This window comes from Saccoglossus kowalevskii, chromosome 20, assembly GCF_978046115.1.
Source record: "Saccoglossus kowalevskii chromosome 20, keSacKowa6.1, whole genome shotgun sequence".
Classification (NCBI taxonomy): Eukaryota; Metazoa; Hemichordata; class Enteropneusta; family Harrimaniidae; genus Saccoglossus; species Saccoglossus kowalevskii.
In genome coordinates, this window is record NC_140660.1 from 3252746 (window position 1) to 3270292 (window position 17547).

Here is a 17547-nt window from a genome sequence, read left to right on the forward strand (position 1 = left end):
CTTTATTTTGTTGAATTTTTGTTGGCAGAAATTCTATTTACACTAATTTTTTTCAAACTGCTAGATTTTTGACTCCCATGTGCGAAGCACATAATGGGAGTCTTTGCAGTTAGTGTGTCTGTATGTGTGTATGTGTGTCCGATTGTTCCACTGCTATCTCAAGAACCATACATCGTTTTTTGAAGAAACTTGGTGCATAGATGCTCTGGGCCAATGCGCAGATTTGATTAGGTTTTGGTAAAAATCTATGCTCGTTAATTATCTAATTTGCATGATAATTAGCTAATTTTTAGCTGTTTTATGACTATTCCACTGATATCTAAAAAAACACTCATTGGATTTTGATGAAACTTGGTACATAGATGCTCTGAACATATGCGCAGATTTGATTAGTTTTTGGTAAAAATCCGTGCATATTAATTACCTAATTTGCATGATAATTAGCTGATTTTTAGCTGTTCCATGATTGTTCCATTGATATCTAAACAACCACTCATTGGATTTTGATGAAACTTGGTACATAGATGCTCTGAACATATGCGCAGATTTGATTAGTTTTTGGTAATGATCCGTGGATACTAAGTACCTAATTTGCATAATTATTAGTCAATTTTTGGGTTTTCTACTGATATCTCAAGTACTAATCATCACATTTCAATGAAACTTGGTACATAGATATCATATGACTCTGCACAGACCTGATAGTTTTTATGGTAATATCAGTACATATTAATTACCTAATTTGCATAATTAGTTAATTTTCAGCATTTGATATAAGTACTAATCATCACATTTCAATGAAACTTGGTACATAGATGTCATATGACACTGCACAGACCTGATAGTTTTTATGGTAATATCAGTACATATTAATTACCTAATTTGCATAATTAATTAATTTTCAGCATTTGATATATGTAGTGAGCATTACATTTCAATGAAACTTGGTACTTACATACTCAAGGTATGTAATTGTGCATATTAATTACCAAATTTGCATAATTAATTTTCAGCTTTTCTACTGATATCTAAAGTACTAATCATCACATTTCAATGAATCTAGAATTATGCAGACCCAATTAGTTTCCGGTAAATATTTGTGCATATTAATCACCTAATTTGCATAATTAACCAACTTTCACTCTGATATCTCAGGTACTAAACATCACATACCAATGAATGTACATGGATGCTGTAGGACAATAGACAGACCTGGATAATTGTGGGTTAAAATCTGTACACATTAATTACCTAATTTGCATAATTAACCAATTTTAAGCTTTCACTCTGACATCTAAAGTACTAATTATTCCATTTCAATGAAACTTAGTACAAAGATGCTCTAGGACAATGTACAAACCTAATTAGTTTGGGGTAAAAATCTGTTCATATTAATTCCCTAATAAGCATAATAATTCTTAATTGTTTGGTTCTAATCACATTTCAATTAAACTTGGAAACATAGATTTTCTGTTACATTGCGCAGACCTCATTAGTTTTACACTCAAATCTGTTCATATTCATTTTCTGATTTGCATAATTAGTTTTCAGCTAAGTAATTTCGAATTATATTTAATGCGTGTCCAATACTCTCAGCACATGGGAGTTCTTTCTAAGCTTTTTTTGATTATAAATTGTTTTTTCAACTGCTGTTTTTAACAGGAAAATTGCGTCTGTCATTCTCCTGTCTTTCCTAAAGCCAAACTGCATGTCGGTAAATAATTTATTTTCTTCCAAGTATGTGGTTAATCTTTGATTCATTATGCCAGTAAATAGTTTTGAGAGACAACTTGTTAATGCAATAGCTCTATAATTACCAAGATTTAATTTGTCGCCTGATTTGTGTAGTGGAACAAGAATCGTAGATTTCCAGGTTGCAGGAAATTTTCCACTATCTAGAATACAGTTGAAAAGTTTCTGTAAACATCTCATCATTAACTTATTCTTGGTTTTCAACATTAATATGTATAACTGTAATTTCATGAGCACTGCTACAAAAATGAATATGCTACCAGTAAAATATTAAAGATATTTGCCAAGAGATGTAACTAACATATTAGAGGACCATATATGGTTATTAACCTTTTGAATATGCATAACTGTTCTATCTGCAGCACTGTTACAGGTAGAGACATGCAACCAGTGCCATTTTTAGGTATATATATGGTTTGTATAACAAGTTGATAACAATTGCAGTTGCCATAGCAACAACTATATAATCTACCATGTTTATTTTGTAGTGGTCCGTGCTTATGTGGCTATGGCTGGAGCTTATTATTCGGGGAAAACTTCGACACTATCAAACTTAGTTGGCAAGCCATTTGATGAGATATACAAAACTACTGTTGGCGGTGATATGTTTGTTTTAGATCTAGACAACTGGTCAATTGAACATACAGGTACTTATTTGTGTATGTTTACTGCATATTGCATCTGTACATTTCACTTATTCATGACTCAATTAAGTACATACTGATATTATGCTAATATTGTATGTTTACATATCAATACAACATTACACACACAAGAACAAATCATAGTAGCATCGGGAAATGAATAATACTCTATAATGCTACCAGTTATATGCAAATGTACACAACTGTTACTTTTGACAGAGATAACAGTAATAAGTGTGTGTACATATAAGCACATAGACATGTATATTCCAATCACATTTACAATTTACACATATACCTCACATAATTAGGCTCATTTAATTTCATTGTGCCGACACGAAAATGGCTGAATTGTGGCTATTTTAGTGTATGATCAGACTACCCTGGCATATTTGCTAATTAATCTAATTGTTATAGTGAAGATACCATGACAAGAATGTAAGTATATAATCAGCATTTACAGAATGAGTGGATGCTTAAGACTTGATTGTATAAACTGAAATGAGAAAAAATGCAAGACCAACAAAATGCAAGCTTTATGATAAGCAAGAATACTAGAAAAATGTTCTGAGATGAACACTAATTAGTTCCTTCACAGACTCACCAATTTGCATTTAAGTTACTAAAACTGTTTTCTTCAATTTGCTTGAGCTCTGATCATCACTTATCACACCATCTGCATGTTTTTATATTTTTTTATCAATCTAGCACGAAGTGATGAATCCGGAAATAAAGGTATTCATACTACTCGAAGCATATCACGTACGATTACGGCTCCTTTAGATAGGAAAGAGAGTCAGCAAGCATCTGCTGATAGATCAAGAACTGAAAAGCTAAGACGTATTGATGAACGTATAAGACGAGTAGAAAACACAGATGCAGTAGACTTTGATGTCACCCTACTAGATTTTGCAGGACAACAAGTCTATGAAATGTCTCATCAGGTCAGTCATTATATTTTTCAGTAATTATTTTTACAAAAATATTTACCCTTCTCTCAGACAACAGTTGTATTCTTTGTATTATCTCAATTACACATTAATATACCTATATCTGACATCATATCATGTAGTGTATATAGTATACCATTATAGCATTTTTTTTTAATTTTATAATCAAACAGTACTCCACTCCTGATTAGCATGCACACTCAGGTGACAACAAATATTATCATTTATTTCAATATATTTCATGAATGACATGGTTCTTATTAAATGAGACTTCAAAATGGTTAAATTTCATTTCAATACAATCTTTTTACTGATGTCTTTATATATTTATATAATATATTTTGAATTACTTTCTAGATGTTCATGGCTATGCTGGGAATTTATATCCTCGTAGTTGATTTGTCTCTTAAACTTGATGATGTAGTTCCCTATAATCTTGGAGGGAAAAAGAAGACTTTGAGAGGTACGAATTTAGGTACTCACTCATCATTGCCTGTGGTGAGATATTGATCAGAATATATCTCAGAATTTGGGAAAAAAAATGCAATCTCACAAGTTCCGTTGTGTATTAATCAATCACTTACACTAATGTGTATTGTATAGAGGTTCTAAACGAGACAAATAGTGTTTTCAGATCATTTGATCTGTTAATGAGTGGTTTCAATCAAAGTTCTTGTATCTGCAGTGATACACGGTAAAATGAAGGGCATCCTGACAGACATTTTTAGGGAATGGTCCATCACAGCAGGGCTTTCAAGCACTCATTGAGCTGTTTATGGTCTCTGTAGAAACGAACCTCTCTGTTGGTCCCTACGTCACAGAATATGTCTCCTGCATTGTGTTACGCACCAGACCCTTTACAGATGATAGTATGCCCACTGCACTCATGAATAAGTTGTGCAGTGTTGTTGTTGACTGTGTAACAAGTTATGTTGCACCTTAGCTTGTCACAGCATGTGCATGTCTGCTTCCATCTCCGAGTTAGTTAGACATCAAAATTTCACTTTGTTGCCCAATGACAACAGGATTGCAAGTGAGTGTTGCTGGATCACTTTGGTATTGATTATGATGAAAAAAACATCTGTCTCGAATAAATCAAAATGCTCCAGGAATTGTCCTACCACTCCTTGTCACATCTTCTTAAACACTAGTTCACTACTATGAACCTAGGCTTGCTTACAATATAATATGGGAGTGTATAAATAGCGAAAGCCAGGAAATAAACAATAAACTTGTTGAAACTTGTCACTGACATCACAAATTGGCATAATTTAGATATTACCAGATTTGGTGGGTGAAGCATTCATTTCAAGATGGCAGTGAATGGCGGCTAGCACGCCGACAAAAACAAATAAAATCGGTTTGACACCACAATCTGAAAACTTGGAGTTCTTCTAGTTGTGTTAATTGCTCTTCAGTACTTCTCTTGGTTTTCCAAACGTGGGCAAATTGGATGTTTACTGGAGTGACAATGTTCAATACGCACTCAGTTGAAGCAGTCAAGATTTTCAGAACTCTATCCACTTTTTGAACAGATGGTCAAAGTGAAAGTCTGTTCTACATAGATCAAAGCTTGCTTTCATTATAGCACATTTTCAGAACTCTATCCACTTGTTGTTGAACGGATGGGCAAAGTGAAAGTCTGACCTACATAGATCAAAGCTTGCTTTCATTATAGCACATTTTCAGGACTCTATCCACTTGTTGTTGAACAGATTGGCAAAGTGAAAGTCTGACCTACATAGATCAAAGCTTGCTTTCATTATAGCATATTTTCAGAACTCTATCCACTTGTTGTTGAACAGATTGGCAAAGTGAAAGTCTGACCTACATAGATCAAAGCTTGCTTTCATTATAGCACATTTTCAGAACTCAATCCACTTGTTGTTGAACAGATGGGCAAAGTGAAAGTCTGACCTACATAGATCTATGCTTGCTTTCATTATAGCACATTTTCAGAACTCAATCCACTTGTTGTTGAACAGATGAGCAAAGTGAAAGTCTGTTCTACATAGATCAAAGCTTGCTTTCATTATAGTACATTTTCAGAACTCTATCCACTTGTTGTGAAACAGATGGGCAAAGTGAAAGTCTGACCTACATAGATCAAAGCTTGTTTTCATTATAGCACATTTTCAGAACTCAATCCACTTGTTGTTGAACAGATGAGCAAAGTGAAAGTCTGTTCTACATAGATCAAAGCTTGCTTTTATTATAGCACATTTTCAGGACTCTATCCACTTGTTGTTGAACAGATTGGCAAAGTGAAAGTCTGACCTACATAGATCAAAGCTTGTTTTCATTATAGCACATTTTCAGAACTCAATCCACTTGTTGTTGAACAGATGAGCAAAGTGAAAGTCTGTTCTACATAGATCAAAGCTTGCTTTCATTATAGCACATTTTCAGAACTCTATCATCTTGTTTTTGAACAGATGGGCAAAGAGAAAGTCTGTTCTACATAGATCAAAGCTTGCTTTCATTATAGCACATTTTCAGAACTCTATCCACTTGTTGTTGAACAGATGGGCAAAGTGAAAGTCTGTTCTATATTGATCAAAGCTTGCTTTCATTATAGCACATTTTCAGAACTCTATCCACTTGTTGTTGAACGGATGGGCAAAGTGAAAGTCTGACCTACATAGATCAAAGCTTGCTTTCATTATAGCACATTTTCAGGACTCTATCCACTTGTTGTTGAACAGATTGGCAAAGTGAAAGTCTGACCTACATAGATCAAAGCTTGCTTTCATTATAGCACATTTGCAGAACTCTATCCACTTGTTGTTGAACAGATTGGCAAAGTGAAAGTCTGACCTACATAGATCAAAGCTTGCTTTCATTATAGCACATTTGCAGAACTCTATCCACTTGTTGTTGAACAGATTGGCAAAGTGAAAGTCTGACCTACATAGATCAAAGCTTGCTTTCATTATAGCACATTTTCAGAACTCAATCCACTTGTTGTTGAACAGATTGGCAAAGTGAAAGTCTGTTCTACATAGATCAAAGCTTGCTTTCATTATAGCACATTTTCAGAACTCTATCCACTTGTTGTTGAACAGATGAGCAAAGTGAAAGTCTGTTCTACATAGATCAAAGCTTGCTTTCATTATAGTACATTTTCAGAACTCTATCCACTTGTTGTGAAACAGATGGGCAAAGTGAAAGTCTGACCTACATAGATAAAAGCTTGTTTTCATTATAGCACATTTTCAGAACTCTATCCACTTGTTGTTGAACAGATGGGCAAAGTGAAAGTCTGACCTACATAGATCAAAGCTTGCTTTCATGTCAGCACATTTTCAAGTGGATAATAAACTTTTTGTATAAGAGTGTAATTTGTATGCATGTGAAATGGATAAAATAACTTGTTCATAAATATTCAATAAATTGTCTTGTAATAAGTCTTGTAAGGGGAACTACACATATCTAGTGTGAATATTTCATATTAACATAATACACACTCTTAAAGCCATTCAAAGATGAACCTCTCACCAACTGATAAACCAAAATGGAACCAATGCACCTCATTTTTTTGTGTTTCAAATATTTCAAAAACATTTTACTAAATATAAAAAAGTAAAAAAGTAATGTTTATATTATTATTTTTTTCTGGAGCTACGTGTCTTTGTTACTTGTCTTTCCCTGTTTTTTCTTATCAAAATTAACTGTATTTTTTCATGTCCTGGTATATGCTTCATAATTACACACGAACATAACATGCATGATGTTGGTTAATTTAGTATTAATTATTTTCTGTGACATTTGTAACCTTAAATTCATCAACTTATTAGCTTCAATCTCATATTTATAAATTGTTGTATTTCTCAGAGTATATCCATGGATGGATGAATTCAATACATTCACATACAACTAAAGAAGGCCAAGATTTGGGAAGCATAATACATAATGTCATTGTTATTGGAACAAAAATTGATTTAATATCAAAGGTAATGTGTATTATCTGTTATTTAAAATGATATCTTCCACAGCAAAAATTACATTCATCCTTGCAATGTACATTGATCATTTTTGTATATTCACCGTTATCACATCCATACATCCACACATCATCTACTCTGATTTGGCTTGTTTGTGTTTGTGAACATATTTCTTGTAAGTAACAAAAAGAAGAATCATATTGTTGTGTGGATCTAATCTGTCTGCCCAGACACTTCACATTATCCTAACAGCACTGTTGACATGTTCCCAGTGTCTATTTAATTGTCATTTCCTTGTAGTCAAACATGAATTGTTTCTGGTGTTACAATATCATGAATTTATGGTTTGTTTTCAAATGATATGTTTCAGGACGTGATGGAGCAACGAAAAGAGGAACTAGAAGCTTTCTTGAGAACTATGGAAGCTGCTGAACACATTGCATGGCCCATAATTCCTATCAGCAACAAACCTATGCAGTCACCTTCACCTGCCGGTAACCCAAGTGATGCTTTGCAGTCACCTTCACTAGATGGTAACCCAAGTGATGCTTTGCAGTCACCTTCACCAGGCGGTAACCCAAATGATGCTTTGCAGTCTCTCAAAGATAAGATAAAGGAGCTTGTTTGTCAACTCAGTCATGAAGTTTCATTTAACTGGTTGCAGTTCGAGCTTCTACTGAATCAAAAGGTGGTTGAAGAAAATCTGCGCCCAGTAATGAAATTGGCTGAGGTCTATGAGATTGGTGAATCTATGTCTTTATCTAAACAGGAAGTTGATGACGTGCTGAAATTTTTCCACAGCATTCGAGATATCCTACACTTTGCAGATGATCCTGACCTTCGTAATAATGTCATCATCAGTCCACAGTGGTTCATTGACTTGTTGAGACTTTTCATTACTCACATACCAGAACTCCCTGATAAGCAGAAGGAAGTTCTCCGACAAACCATTCGCAATCTGTATGACAAGTTAACCACTCACGGGAAACTTGATGTCCAATTGGTAGATTGGGTTCTAAAGGAGAACAACAGACTAGAAGATAAAGACATCCTACTACGACTATTTCAACTGTATGATATCATTTACCCATGTCCTCCGGAATCAGGGTCAAAGGTCACTGAATACTACATGGCATGCCTTCTTGAATCAGAACCAGAAAATCGTTTTCTGTCACCTTTACATAGTACATCAGGTCCTACTCTATACCTCCACTTTGCTTTTAAATATTTACCAGATGGCTTGTTCCACCAGCTAGTTATTAGATGCATCAAGAAGTGGCGAGAAGCCAAGTTATTCTATAATGACGCCTGGTTTGATATTGGAAGGAACCATATCCTCATCATGTCGAAGAGAGAATCTGACATCACCCTTACAGTGAAGACAGAACCGGCAGGAAGCATAGCTGTGAAATTACAATCATCCTATGGTCCAGAAGTAAGAAAGTATGTGGAAGACAGCCTGAATATCCTTATCAAGCGATACAACCCTGGTCTATCATACACACCATGTTTGAAGTGTCCATGTGATAAACATGATGTATTAAAGATTACACCTGATGGGAAGGATATGGATGATGGTTGTGTTGACCGTAGTAAAGATAGATGCATGTACAAAAGCAAAGTTATCATGTCTGATTGGTCCTTCTGGGAATCTTCAGGTTAGTATTTTGTTTTGATTGATATTTATAATTAAAGGCAGTTATGTTATGGTGAATTCTGCTCATTTCATCAATAGTTATGTTTATGTATATAAAGAATAATTTTAATTATTTGTTTATATTTTAACAACTATTATTTCTTATTTGCTGTAATTTTCTGTATTTGTCTTTTTTCAGGAGAAGATTGCCAACCTGTCATCACCAAATTAGATGTGAAATCTGGTTGTGTGTCTATTGAGTGGGACCTGGGTAAAGCGACATCAGGGTTTATTAAGAGATCTGAAGATAAACTTAACTGGACTGAAATCAAAACTGTGAAGGATAAGACTGGTTCTTACAAGGATCGTGTATTACAACCCCAGACTATATACTATTGTAGAATACAAGGTGAAGATGACACATCTGCTGGTTATACCGTCTCTATAAATACTGAAGGTATATATGTATTACACTACACTCTTATACTACTACTGCTTGTAGTATGACTTGTGTGACTTTCTCCCTGCAAGTCTGTTTCAGATTCTCCATATCAATTTCAGGATTGCATGTGATACCCTCCATTTGTCTGGTTTTTTCATCATTTTGGACATGCCCTTTTATTGTGGTGTTTGTATCATGAATATAAATTCAACAGTGTCACGTGATGGTGCTGTGTAGTTCAGTTGTATTTATAATAAGATGCAGTATTTAGTGTAAAGCATAGATGTATCAGAAATGTACATGAATAGAGTAGATATATCAGTGTGGATGGATTGTAAATGATCACTGGTATCATATTGTTGGTATGGTTCTATTTGGGTAGAGTCTTCAGTATAGAGTAGATATATCAGTGTGGATGGATTGTAACTGATAGCTGGTATCATATTGTTGGTGTGGTTCTATTTGGGTAGAGTCTTCAGTATAGAGTAGATATATCAGTGTAGATGGATTGTAACTGACAGCTGGTATCATATTGTTGGTATGGCTCTATTTGAGTAGAATCTTCAGTATAGAGTAGATATATCAGTCTGGAAGAATTCTAACTGACAGCTGGTATCATATTGTTGGTATGGTTCTATTTGGGTAGAGTCTTCAGTATAGAGTAGATATATCAGTGTGAATGGATTGTAACTGACAGCTGGTATCATATTGTTGGTATGGTTCTATTTGGGTAGAGTCTTTAGTATAGAGTAGATATATCAGTGTAGATGGATTGTAACTGACAGCTGTTATCGTATTGTTGGTATGGTTCTATTTGGGTAGAGTCTTCAGTATAGAGTAGATATATCAGTGTGGATGGATTGTAACTGACAGCTGGTATCATATTGTTAGTCCCCGTTCGGACGCAGTCCGAAAACGGGGACTTATGTTTTGCCCTGTGTGCGTCCGTGCGTCCGTGCGTCCGTGCTTCCGTGCGTCCGTGCGTCCGTGATCACCTGTATCTCGAACATGCATGGACCGATTGAGTTCAAACTTCACTCATACATCACACATTATATGGGACATATGCACATGCATTTTTTTCATGATCCGATTAACGATAGCCGAATAGCGGCCATTTTAAGGCCGAAAATGCATCAAAATCGCACATTTTCACCATTCCGGACCCGGATCTCAGTTATGCATGGACGGATTTTGTTCAAATTTGGTACATACATTAAACATAATAGGACCTTGATGCACGTCATTTTTTTTTTTGGATCGGGTTCGAAATGGCCGACTGGCGGCCATTTTGTTTTAAAGAATTCAGTTCTGGATCCGTATCTGAGACATGCTTGGATTGATCGAGTTCAAACTTCACACACACAAGGTACATCATGTCACAAATATGTATGTGCATTTGTTTCATGATCTCATTAACGATAGCCAAATGGCAGCCGCTTTAAGGCCGAAACTGCATTGAAATCGCACATTTTCACCATTCCGGACCCGGATCTCAGTTATGCATGGACGGATTTCATTCAAACTTGGTACATACATTAAACATAATAGGACCTTGATGCACGTCATTTTTTTTTCCGGATCAAGTTCGAAATAGCCGACTGGCGGCCATTTTGTTTTAAAGAATTCAGTTCTGGATCCGTATCCGAGACATGCTTGGATTGATCGAGTTCAAACTTCACACACACAAGGTACATCATGTCACAAATATGTATGTGCATTTGTATCATGATCTCATTAACGATAGCCAAATGGCGGCCGCTTTAAGGCCGAAAATGCATTGAAATCGCACATTTTCACCATTCCGGACCCGTATCTCAGTTATGCATGGATGGATTTTGTTCAAATTTGGTACATACATTAAACATAATAGGACCTTGATGCACGTCTTTTTTTTTTTCGGATCAAGTTCGAAATGGCCGACTGGCGGCCATTTTGTTAAAGAATTCAGTTCTGGATCCGTATCCAAGACATGTCTGGATTGATCAAGTTCAAACTTCACACACACATGGTACATCATGTCACAAATAGATATGTGCCTTTGTTTCATGATCTGCTTAACAATAGCGAAATGATGGCCATTTTAAGGCCGAAAATGCATCAAAATCACGTATTTTCACAATTCCAGAACCGGATCTCAGTCATGCATGGATGGATTTTGTTCAGATTTAGCACAATGTGTTGTACATATGCAGGTGCATTTCGGTCATGATCTGCTTTGAATGTATATGTCACTCAAATATGAACGGAACGGGGACGTGTCATTGACAATGACTTGTTGGTATGGTTCTATTTGGGTAGAGTCTTCAGTATAGAGTAGATATATCAGTGTGGATGGATTGTATCTGACAGCTGGTATCATATTGTTGGTATGGTTCTATTTGGGTAGAGTCTTTAGTATAGAGTAGATATATCAGTGTGGATGGATTGTATCTGACAGCTGGTATCATATTGTTGGTATGGTTCTATTTGGCTAGAGTCTTCAGTATAGAGTAGATATATCAGTGTGGGTGGATTGTAACTGACAGCTGGTATCATATTGTTGGTATGGTTCTATTTGGCTAGAGTCTTCAGTATAGAGTAGATATATCAGTGTGGATGGATTGTAACTGACAGCTGGTATCATATTGTTGGTATGGTTCTATTTGGGTAGAGTCTTCAGTATAGAGTAGATATATCAGTGTGGGTGGATTGTAACTGACAGCTGCTATCATATTGTTGGTATGGTTCTATTTGGATAGAGTCTTTAGTATAGAGTAGATATATCAGTGTGGATGGATTGTAACTGGCAGCTGGTATTATATTGTTGGTATCGTTATATTTGGGTAGCGTCTTTAGTATAGAGTAGATATATTAATGTAGATGGATTGTAACTGACAGCTGGTATTATATTGTTGGTATCGTTCTATTTGGGTAGAGTCTTTAGTATAGAGTAGATATATTAATGTGGATGGATTGTAACTGACAGCTGGTATCATATTGTTGGTATGGTTCTATTTGGGTAGAGTCTTCAGTATAGGTAGATATATCAGTGTCGATGGATTGTAACTGACAGCTGGTATCATATTGACTCCTGTGAATATGTTGTGAATGAATAGATAATGGTAACCATGCGTAAACACTATGGATATTGACTCCTGTGAATATGTTGTGAATGAATAGACCATGGTAATCATGCGTAAACACTATGGATATTGACTCCTGTGAATATGTTGTGAATGACTAGACCATGGTAACCATGCATAAACACTATGGATATTGACTCCTGTGAATATGTTGTGAATGAATAGACCATGGTAATCATGCGTAAACACTATGGATATTGACTCCTGTGAATATGTTGTGAATGACTAGACCTTGGTAACCATGCATAAACACTATGGATATTGACTCCTGTGAATATGTTGTGAATGAATAGACCATGGTAACCATGCGTAAACACTATGGATATTGACTCCTGTGAATATGTTGTGAATGAATAGACCATGGTAACCATGCGTAAACACTATGGATATTGACTCCTGTGAATATGTTGTGAATGAATAGACCATGGTAACCATGCGTAAACACTATGGGTATTGACTCCTGTGAATATGTTGTGAATGAATAGACCATGGTAACCATGCGTAAACACTATGGATATTGACTCCTCTGAATATGTTGTGAATGAATAGACCATGGTAGCCATGCATAAACACTATGGATATTGACTCCTGTGAATATGTTGTGAATGACTAGACCATGGTAACCATGCGTAAACACTATGGATATTGACTCCTCTGAATATGTTGTGAATGAATAGACCATGGTAACCATGCGTAAACACTATGGATATTGACTCCTCTGAATATGTTGTGAATGAATAGACCATGGTAGCCATGCATAAACACTATGGATATTGACTCCTGTGAATATGTTGTGAGTGACTAGACCATGGTAACCATGCGTAAACACTGGATATTGACTCCTGTGAATATGTTGTGAATGAATAGGCCATGGTAACATGCGTAAACACTATGCATATTGACTCCTGTGAATATGTTGTGAATAACTAGACCATGGTAATCATGCGTAAACACTATGGGTATTGACACCTGTGAATATGTTGTGAATGAATAGACCATGGTAACCATGCGTAAACACTATGGATATTGACTCCTGTGAATATGTTGTGAATGAATAGGCCATTGTAACCATGCGTAAACACTATGGATATTGACTCCTGTGAATATGTTGTGAATGAATAGTCCATGTTAACCATGCGTAAACACTTTACATGGTAAATACTTCATTCCGTATTCAGTTTAAAATTCTAAAATAATCCCTTCCACATTGCAGTACCAGAATGCCTTTGGGAATTCCATAACTTGGTGAGTGTGTGGTTGAACAATGCTGATATTGATAGTGCACATGCATTGGGTTGACCCATGTCAAATCTTTTTCATTTCATGATGATATCTTCAATTCTCTATTTATGGCATGTATTTTTGTCATTTTCGGTAAAAAAGCTATTTTTGACTTCTTTGAAAACTACCAGCCTTGTACCTTGGGTGGAGTTTTTTTTCATTTTATGGTAAGATCTTCAATTCTCAATTTTTAGCTTTGCTGTCATTGGTAAGGTGGAGCTGTTTATATAGGTGATTGTCTGTCAATAATTGCATTTTTGATTTCTACTTGAAAATGTCATTCTCAATTGGTTTAATACATGGGTGAACCTCTGTCAGATTTGTTCATTTTGTGATGGTCAAAACAAGGATATTCTAATTCAGTTTCTGTTCATCCATCGATCCATCCATTCTTTCGAGGTCGTCTTTCAGAACCTTTTGAACCAAATTTGTTCATTCTTTGCATGTGCCTATTATTAATGGGGAGGGTCCCCAGTATGTAGAGAAATGCTACTCGAAATGTGTGTTTTAAATAAAAAGTTCATTCTAGGAACAAATAGTAATTAACAATAATAAGGGTGATGGAGTTGGGATGGTGTGGGCGTGTCATGTTACCTAATTAATATGTATAACTTTCATCTCTCAAGCACTTTTCTAGATATAAACTTAAAACCAACACTATAATGAAGGCATTGGACTATAATGAAGGCATATATGGTCATATGACCTCATTTGACTTGGTTCGATTTCAGAATGTAAAATATACACTTAGATCATTTGTTATATCTATTTGTTTAAATTCTAAAAGGTTACATTTTGTTTTATTGATGGAAGATACTAAATATTAATTTTATCTAAATCTTTATGTTATGTTATTGTATGATTAGGGTTAGGTGGTGGTGGGTGGGGGTTGTTTGTGCCTTGGTCTGATTTCAGAATGTAAAAAAATGCACTTAGATTGATTATATCCTTTTTAAAGACTTGTCTAAATTCTAAATTTTTGATTATTTTGTGATGTGAGATCAATTACAACATGGATATTAAAAACAATTCTATTGAATTTGATTGAAGGTTACATTTTTTCTTTTTATTGATAAAAGATACTAAATATTTCTTAATTTTATCTAATTCTTACTTTGCTGTGAGTTGACAACAAAATTATGACCTTGACTGAATCGTACCACTTTAAATAAGTCACAAATATGAATAGTCTGAATAGAATTAAGTTTTTTTCTAATTTTAGTTAGATCATGAATACATATTGATAAATTTATCTTCACAGTATGTATATACATAAGTTTTATTAAATTTATATCATCAGAATTATGAAAATAATGATTGCAGTTGACTTTTGTATTTCTTAGATGGACTGAGTATATATAAAAACAAAGGCAACTGAATTTTACTGCATGAGGGCACACTGTTTTGTCATTTAAAGAGCAGTCTTACACATGGTGGTCATCATATCAAATGTGCATAGAACACAATGTTTTATGTGAGGGTTTGGAGCATGTCTGACAACTTGATTACTGTATTCATTGAGGTAACATGAATCTACTTGTGATGACTACTTGCAATAGAACACAAAAAATATGTATTGTTATGCTTAATCTAAGTTACCTAGGTGATGTTTACATATGCTGTGTATCCTAAATATAATATGAACAAAAATGCACTGCATACCCCTTCCAGTAAAATATTAATTTATTAGGAGGACATAAGTTACCTAGGTGATGTTTGCATATGCTGTGTATCCTAAATATAATATGAACAAAAATGCACTGCATACCCCTTCCAGTAAAATATTAATTTATTAGGAGGACATAAGTTACCTAGGTGATGTTTACATATGCTGTGTATCCTAAATATAATATGAACAAAATGCACTGCATACCCCTTCCAGTAAAATATTAATTTATTAGGAGGACATAAGTTACCTAGGTGATGTTTGCATATGCTGTGTATCCTAAATATAATATGAACAAAAATGCACTGCATACCCCTTCCAGTAAAATATTAATTTATTTGGAGGACATAAGTTACCTAGGTGATGTTTGCATATGCTGTGTATCCTAAATATAATATGAACAAAAATGCACTGCATACCCCTTCCAGTAAAATATTAATTTATTAGGAGGACATAAGTTACCTAGGTGATGTTTGCATATGCTGTGTATCCTAAATATAATATGAACAAAAATGCACTTCATACCCCTTCCAGTAAAATATTAATTTATTAGGAGGACATAAGTTACCTAGGTGATGTTTGCATATGCTGTGTATCCTAAATATAATATGAACAAAAATGCACTTCATACCCCTTCCAGTAAAATATTAATTTATTAGGAGGACATAAGTTACCTAGGTGATGTTTGCATATCCTGTGTATCCTAAATATAATATGAACAAAAATGCTCTGCATACCCCTTCCAGTAAAATATTAATTTATTAGGAGGACATAAGTTACCTAGGTGATGTTTACATATGCTGTGTATCCTAAATATAATATGAACAAAAATGCTCTGCATACCCCTTCCAGTAAAATATTAATTTATTAGGAGGACATAAGTTACCTAGGTGATGTTTACATATGCTGTGTATCCTAAATATAATATGAACAAAAATGCACTGCATACCCCTTCCAGTAAAATATTAATTTATTAGGAGGACATAAGTTACCTAGGTGATGTTTGCATATGCTGTGTATCCTAAATATAATATGAACAAAAATGCACTTCATACCCCTTCCAGTAAAATATTAATTTATTAGGAGGACATAAGTTACCTAGGTGATGTTTGCATATGCTGTGTATCCTAAATATAATATGAACAAAAATGCACTGCATACCCCTTCCAGTAAAATATTAATTTATTAGGAGGACATAAGTTACCTAGGTGATGTTTGCATATGCTGTGTATCCTAAATATAATATGAACAAAAATGCTCTGCATACCCCTTCCAGTAAAATATTAATTTATTAGGACATAAGTTACCTAGGTGATGTTTGCATATGCTGTGTATCCTAAATATAATATGAACAAAAATGCTCTGCATACCCCTTCCAGTAAAATATTAATTTATTTGGAGGACATAAGTTACCTAGGTGATGTTTGCATATGCTGTGTATCCTAAATATAATATGAACAAAAATGCACTGCATACCCCTTCCAGTAAAATATTAATTTATTAGGAGGACATAAGTTACCTAGGTGATGTTTGCATATGCTGTGTATCCTAAATATAATATGAACAAAAATGCACTTCATACCCCTTCCAGTAAAATATTAATTTATTAGGAGGACATAAGTTACCTAGGTGATGTTTGCATATGCTGTGTATCCTAAATATAATATGAACAAAAATGCACTGCATACCCCTTCCAGTAAAATATTAATTTATTAGGAGGACATAAGTTACCTAGGTGATGTTTGCATATGCTGTGTATCCTAAATATAATATGAACAAAAATGCACTGCATACCCCTTCCAGTAAAATATTAATTTATTAGGAGGACATAAGTTACCTAGGTGATGTTTGCATATGCTGTGTATCCTAAATATAATATGAACAAAAATGCACTTCATACCCCTTCCAGTAAAATATTAATTTATTAGGAGGACATAAGTTACCTAGGTGATGTTTGCATATGCTGTGTATCCTAAATATAATATGAACAAAAATGCACTTCATACCCCTTCCAGTAAAATATTAATTTATTAGGAGGACATAAGTTACCTAGGTGATGTTTGCATATCCTGTGTATCCTAAATATAATATGAACAAAAATGCTCTG

General features: G+C 34.6%; 1 protein-coding gene across 1 annotated transcript in view; it reads left to right on the forward strand.

Annotated features, from left to right (window-relative positions):
- The window catches only part of LOC102806314 (uncharacterized), a 78380-nt gene that overhangs the window by 18073 nt on the left and 42760 nt on the right, over positions 1-17547 (forward strand). The window contains exons 3-8 of the mRNA XM_085494636.1: positions 2241-2399; positions 3105-3340; positions 3704-3809; positions 7181-7299; positions 7661-8948; positions 9126-9383. Of these exons, the coding sequence (XP_085350762.1) occupies positions 2241-2399; positions 3105-3340; positions 3704-3809; positions 7181-7299; positions 7661-8948; positions 9126-9383 (2166 nt within the window). The remainder of the gene's footprint in view (positions 1-2240; positions 2400-3104; positions 3341-3703; positions 3810-7180; positions 7300-7660; positions 8949-9125; positions 9384-17547) is intronic.